Source organism: Cupressus sempervirens, chromosome 11 (assembly GCF_028749045.1).
Source record: "Cupressus sempervirens isolate cs-2001-9-10 chromosome 11, ASM2874904v1, whole genome shotgun sequence".
NCBI lineage: Eukaryota > Viridiplantae > Streptophyta > Pinopsida > Cupressales > Cupressaceae > Cupressus > Cupressus sempervirens.
In genome coordinates, this window is record NC_143128.1 from 624,333,809 (window position 1) to 624,341,045 (window position 7,237).

The following is a 7,237-nucleotide window of genomic DNA, read 5'->3' on the forward strand; positions in this document are numbered from 1 at the left end:
TAGTTGGCAAAGTGAGAGGGAATTCAGTATTGCCCTAGATAGTCTAGTATCAATCAAGTACTATATTATCCAAGTAAAATGTTATGTTCACCAAGTGACAATTGGAAGAACAAGTTGAAAGGAATAGAATCTAAGATTCACTTTTTATGGAAAATATAATGTGTGAGATGTTCAAAGGTGTTGTTAAAATATTTTTGCAAGATCAATGGCTGAAATTTTTTAATAAGGATCGAACGATGGAGATTAAAGAAAGATGATGTGAAATTTTTCTTATGAAAAGTTATATTTCTATGTGTTTAAGTACATTGGATCTTGGATCGATGACTATGATTAAGTAGCAATAAATGGAAGAATCTAGCATCATAAAAATGACTATTTAAGGAGATGTTCAAGATAATTTCAAGCTACTAACATTACTGATTGTGTTGCTGGTTGGAAAATAATTAAGTGATGATAATATTGTTGTGATTATGAAGTTGCTAAAGGTGAAAGAATATAGTTGAACTAGGTGGACCAAACATAGTTAAAGGAAGGAGAAAGAGAAGGAGTCAATCAGCTAGTCTAGAGAACAAATTGAAATATCAAATAGAGACAAGAACAAAAAGGAGATCTAAAGATCTATGGTGGTGCTACATCTAAATAGATAATTTTTACACTGTCACTTTCTTATCATTGTAGGAGAAAATTTCATAGACCAAGTGAGCTTAAAAAGTTTTTGAAATTCTATGTGGTAACATCAATTAGTGATGTTTGTAAGTCATTTAGAGAAGACCAATCTTTAGACAAGATCAATGATTGATAAGGTCTAGATGATCTTTTTGTTAAATCCTCAGTTACTTTAATATTGTGTATGAAAACCTTTAACATGGTTGGCTCCTAACAGAGTTCACTTCGAAAGAATTAAAAAAATTAGGTTACTAGTCCTAGGTGTTTTTTCCCTTCACAGGGTTTCCAAGTTAAAAATCTTGGTGTCAATTGTGTGAATGTTGTTATGTTGCAAGTTATTTTATTTGTTATTTTCATTTTACTACAACTAGATAAAAAATTAAGTTTATGATCATTAATAACTAAGTAATATTATTGTTAGTCAGTTAAAAAAATAATAATGAATGACAAATTTGGAATAAAATGTTTGAATATGATAATTGTGAAGATGAATGAGTACACTGAGTGAATACTAATGATATTTGTGAAGTTTGTTTGGTACTAAAATTGGAAAACGGGACTATAGAATAACTAAACATAACTAAATCACTTAGTGTTCTAAGCTTTTGACAATGAATAGGCACAAGAGGTTGCGAGAATGGACCTCAAATGTTGAGCTTGAGGAATTGGTTGAGAACCTAACTTGACTCTCCAATAATGGGAGCTAATTTCCAATGAATAATGCTTTCAAATGAACTATTATTTGAGTTTGTTTTCCTCTTGTTTAATCTTGGTTTTGTTTTTATTGTTATGACATTGTGGCTAGTAGAGGAGTTTTACTATTATTCATATTAAATCTAATGGAGTGGTTAATTTATGGAAGACATGATAGCCTCTATAGATAATATGCACATTATGTTTAGTTTGGATGTTTCTTTAAATTCTTGTGTTAGTAATATGGTTAGTTTCACACAAAAATGAGGATAAACAATATGAAGATCACTAGTATTAGTAGTTATTTAAAGATTAGGCACAATTACTATCATTTATGGATTAAATTTTTGAAGCCCAAAGTACATAGATTTTATTATTCTAGCTATTGCTACTAGAGGATTGGATTGTTATTCATGTTGTAAGGGATCCCCGTCTTTCTGCTGTTCATTCAATTATAAAAATAGTAGGGCTATAGGAACTTAGTACATGTGTGAAAGGATAAAAATATATTCCAAACATTTTCCAGAATAATATCAGTATTATACAAAATTCACTAATCATAACTTCATTTTCTTAAGACATGCTGTTTAGAGGGAAAAAGAGTAAGTAACTAAGTTTTATAGTCCACGACACTATGCCATAGTTATTGGGTTTACATATGGTGACAGTGATATGGGACTACCTCGTACTCTTTTTCGAGAGGCGCTTGGTGCTACAAACGAGGATTTGAACTTGTGACCTCTCTTTCAAGAGTACAAGTTCTCCACCACTAGGCCAAAGAAGTTTGAGATGGCTATATGCCAAATCGGTATCTTGCCATTCAGATACTGCTATCCATTAATTACAAAATTATTCAATTGGCACTATTGTTTTTCTTCTACATGATATTGACTTTCCTTCACGCTACCAACTTGAGAAACAGGGTGGGCGTTGTGTAGCCAAATCTTCAATTAAAAAGATTTCAGATCAGAATTCGAGCCGAACAATGCTATAATAGTACACCAAGTGTGATCGCGTAACATAAAAAATCATCGATTTTCCAATGTGAAAAACAAGCATTTAAAAAGTTGGCAGTGAGACCATCGACTCAGCGTCCTTTTCCGGAATATGGTGAACCGCTTTCCAAAGTTGACAATAAAAATAAATAAATAGTGAAAGTTTAGATTCCATGTTGGTAATAATGTGTAATCATAAGAGAATATTAAAATGCAGATACATGACTAATCAATGCATTTACACTTTACAGACCATATAGCAAACATTTCTTATTTCAGCCGTATCTATGAGGGTAGGTAACAGACACGGATCTCTGACAGACTGAATTATTAAACTGTTTTGCCCTCATTTTGAGCAGTCGACAAATATCTAATTTGATTCAGATCTTGTTTTCTAATTAGATTTTAAGATCTGGGCTCATTTAGTAGATAAAACTCTCGATTTCTAAAGATTTTGAGATCCCCAGTTTGGTTATATGTCTATGAAAAACTACGAACCCTAATATTTATATCTCTTTTAAAGCCCAACCCAGATCTTGCCAGGTCAAGCGTCTAATCCTTTATCCTTTTTGTAGTGTACCCTAATATCTCTACGAACAGTTTTCCTTACACCATGTCCTTCCGCCGAAACAAGGAATTAGACTTGTCGAATTCCACATCCTTCCCAATTCAACATGAGAAAACATACCAAAATACCTTGGATTTCTACTTAGGGAAATCTTCAGAAATTTGCTTTGCCAACCCCAGTTCAAATACTATTGAGAAGAAGGCAGGCACACAGCCCACCAAACAGATTATTCACAAAATGATTGAAAGGCAGCGGCGCAAAGACATGAATTCTCTCTACTCCGAACTCAGATCTCTACTTCCGGAAGAAAGTATTCGGGTATGATTCTAATTCATCTTATGGCTAAAATGTTTGAATTGAATCTGATGGGTTTCATTTTGTTTGAACTAAATTTGGCTGGATATTATGCAGGGAAAGCGTTCAGTAACAGACCAACTCGAGGAAGCTGTTAATTACGTTCGTTGTCTAGAGAACAATATCAAAGATCTAACAAAGGAAAGAGAGAAGAACAAAACCCTAGCAGATTGCTCTAAGGAAGTCGAAGAATATAAACCTCATGAGTTCCATGAATCAGATGAGGGTTTCCCATCAGTTAAAATAAAGTCATTTGGTTCATCTGCATTTCAGGTATATATAAACTCGATCCAGAATCAGATCGCCTTGTCCGATATTCTTATGGTGCTTGAAGAATGGAGGGTTGAAATTGTTAATGCTGCTTCGTCTATGACTGATGAAAACGTCTTCCATACCATACACGCCAAGGTACTTTTCCAAACAACGCCTTGAGTATATAAAATTCATTCTCTTTCAAAAGCTGAATGCACTTCATTTTAATTTCACAGGTTACAGACCATAGCAATACTGATCTGAGCGCACTATATGTAAAACTTCAGCGTTTGATCGGGTAAGCTTCAGTCAGAATGATAAACTATAGTATCTCAAGATTTGCTTTCTGCTTCCAAGAATAAATTGAGATTTACTTCCTGTTTTCAGGAAAACAAAAAAGATTATCTTTCTGTATTGTTACTAATTGGCATCTGTTATGGACGAGTGAGATTTTTAAGTCAAAAGTTTAGTATCTATCAAGCTTCCGTATTTCATTATATGTGTTGTTGTTTTTCAATGAACAAGGCTGTTATAAAGCAAACTCAAACTAACTGGGTACAGATAGGTAGCATCGCATGCATGAACTATTACATTGTCGAAGATGTTTTGTAGACCTGTGTTATGAGTTATAATAACTTCAGATCTTCAGGAATAGGAATAGCAAGCATAGATGATACAAAGATCCAAAGCAATTCCTCTAGTGTAGTTTTTCAAGAAAGACTCGTATATAGTTAAAGGAATTCTTCTGGCGTGGCTCCTTATATAGAGATCATAGATGATATGAAATTCCAGATGGGCAAGTAGCACATATGAAATATCATATTGGCTTAGTAAATGTAATTGAGTATCTCTGAATAACAATCTTCAATGATACGAGGATTCAGGATTGGCTTAGCGAAAACAATATTTCTAATATCGTTTTCTAAATGGAAACCCTAGATGGTATTAGGATCTCAGATTGTGATAGCCAAAAGAATTATTCAGTTTGATTCTCAAGACAATTACGTCAGAAAATAAGGTGTGCGATCCTCTAGATAATTAACTTAGATAATATGAAGATTTCAGACTGACTTAGAAAGGGTAACTCTTTTGATGTCCTCTAAATAAGAACCCTAGCTGATATCCAGACGGTTAAAGCTTTTAAAGACTAGCTTGAGTGTGGTCTTTTTTGTTGTTTTGTCTTATATAGTTTTGCTGGTTGCTGCTTTAGGGTGCTGGTTTTGTTTATTGTTTCCACCTGTTTCTAATATAGATGTTCGTAGAGACTTTTAACTTCTACTAATTTTTCGTATTACAATTTGGGCTCAGGGCCATGTAAAACGTGTTTTTACCTCTATCTTAAAACAAACCTAGCTGATAGGTGATCTCAATTTGACTTAGCCAAATCAATTTTTTAAATTTTTTTCCCACCTCTATGTAGAACAAGGCCTTTACGTTGGTAGTTTAATTTTTTGTTTTTTTAAGTAATTCATTTAATGCAAGATCTGAGGTTGAGTTGTTCCAATATTTTCTTTTGTAATAGTTGTTTTTTTTTAAATTTCATATATTGCATTGTGTTTCTTCCCTAAATTCATAATATATATGTCAAATAATTAGTAATATTAGGTTGTATTCAATTATATAACTATTTTAACTTTGTTATAAAGATGTATTTTATCTAATTGTGTATTAACAACATAATTAGTATATTGTCTATTTTTAGATAATATTGTCATTTCATGTTATAAGATATCTATTCTATATGTAAAAGTATTATTCAAAAACATTTTGATTGGATTTATTAATAGATGGAGGCATCTTTAATTTGGTTTAGTTAATTTTTTATTTTTTATTTATAAAAGGTATTAATCTTAAACTTTACATTAATGAAGTAGATAACTATATAGGTTTTGCTAAAATAAATAGAACTTCAAAAATAATCTAAGAATATTGTGAGCAAAGAAAACTTGAATTCATTCGTTAAAAATGATGATAAAAAAGAGAAAGTAAAATAGCTTCCAACTTTTTGGAGGAAGTCATGTTGTCAAACCAAACTATAATGCATAAAATCTAACAATCAAGCATCTTTCCTTCTCCACAACATGGCATCTATAGGAACATACTTGGATTGCATCATACCCAATTCAAAGGATTTCTTCAAAATGCACGTCATTGAAATCAACTATTAAAATTCCAAAAAAAAAAAAAAAAGTTGGAACAACATTGCAGATGTAATCACACTTTCTCTAATTTCTATGTTTTTCAAATGCAATGGTTTCTATCACTTTTATATTGAGAATAATGGTCTATCGAAATATGAAGGCAAGATATTTACCAAATACCTATCATATATCTATACAAATAACATATAGACAATCAATTTAATAACATTTAACACTTATTTTTTGATTTACAAGATAAATCTATTCATGATCTATTTTAGAGTTTACATAGAATGTATATCATGATATAAGTTGTTGCAAGGTCCTCATATTCCAATAACTTTTCAAGTACAAGTGATAATCATTTGGAAGTCATCACTTCCTTGTGATGTACATGGGAGGTAGGTCCATACGCACATGAAGTCATCACATATACTATGATGTGGTGATGTTAGGACATCAACCATTAACCATATCAAGGAATAAGGCATTTAGCTCAAACTTATCTCTCATAAACAAGAATGTATTACAAGGGAGTGCACCTTAAAAATTTTCCCTCATAGAAAATATCTCATTAAGGAATGTTGACCTTTTGACTTCCTTGTCCAAGGTTGCTTTTGATGAATTTTAGACACTCTTTGATTCTAATATCAATCTTCCAACATCTTTTTCCAAGTTTTTTTATAAATATAAAGAAGTGTAGTTTTGTAAACAAGTTAGTGTACCTAGGATTCGTAACCTCAATTGAAGGCCTAAAAGTGGAGCCTAAAAAAGTGAAGTCTATACTGGAATAGCCTACCCCAAGGAGTACTATGGAGGTAAGATTTTTTCATCGACTAGATATTTTTTACATAAATTTTATCAAAGGTTTAAGTAGTATTTGGGGACCCTTTAGTTAAACAATGAGAGTGGTTAGGGAGAAATTTAATTGGATTATAGGAGAAAATAAGAGTTTCTATTTGTTAAAAAGAAAGTTATAGAGGAACCTATTTAATAACTTTTAGATTTTAATAAGGTGATTCAAGTAGACTATGATGCTAGTGGTACTATAATAGGATTTGTTTTGAGACAGAAAGGTAGAATTGTTTCTTATTTTAGTGAGGATTTAAATGACAACAAAAGAAAATCTATTGTTTGTGATCAAAAATTTTATGCTATAATTCATGCATTAAAGAAGTGGGAACACTATATTATTTCTAAGGAGTTTCTTTTGAATATAGATCATCAAGGTTTTCATTATTTAAAGTTAAGGAAATTAAACAAAAGGAATTTGAAATGAGTTGATTTCTTCTAGAGTTATACATTTATTTTGAAACCCAGAAGTGGGAAGTCTAGTAGATTTGAGAATACTCTTAGTATAGGACAAATTTTGCTGATAGAGATGGAGACTAAGGCTATTATCTTCAAGGAACTAAAGAATTTGTATCTAAAGGATCCTAATTTTGGGGAAGCTTGAAAAACTTGTATGTAACCTATTGCACACAACATGAAAAATTAGTTTGATATCATAATCCAAGATTATATTTTATTCAAACGAAACTATTTCTATATTCTAGGAAAGTTCTATG

At 31.5% G+C, this 7,237-nt stretch overlaps 1 protein-coding gene across 1 annotated transcript; it reads left to right on the forward strand.

Annotated features, from left to right (window-relative positions):
* Positions 1-2,967: 2,967 nt before the first annotated feature.
* On the forward strand, positions 2,968-3,952 carry LOC149531250 (transcription factor bHLH118-like). Its single transcript, XM_089808306.1, has 4 exons — positions 2,968-3,240; positions 3,334-3,684; positions 3,765-3,826; positions 3,916-3,952. The coding sequence occupies exons 1-4, from the start codon at positions 2,968-2,970 to the stop codon at positions 3,950-3,952; spliced, it is 723 nt and encodes a 240-aa protein (XP_089664432.1).
* The last annotated feature ends 3,285 nt before the right edge of the window (positions 3,953-7,237 follow it).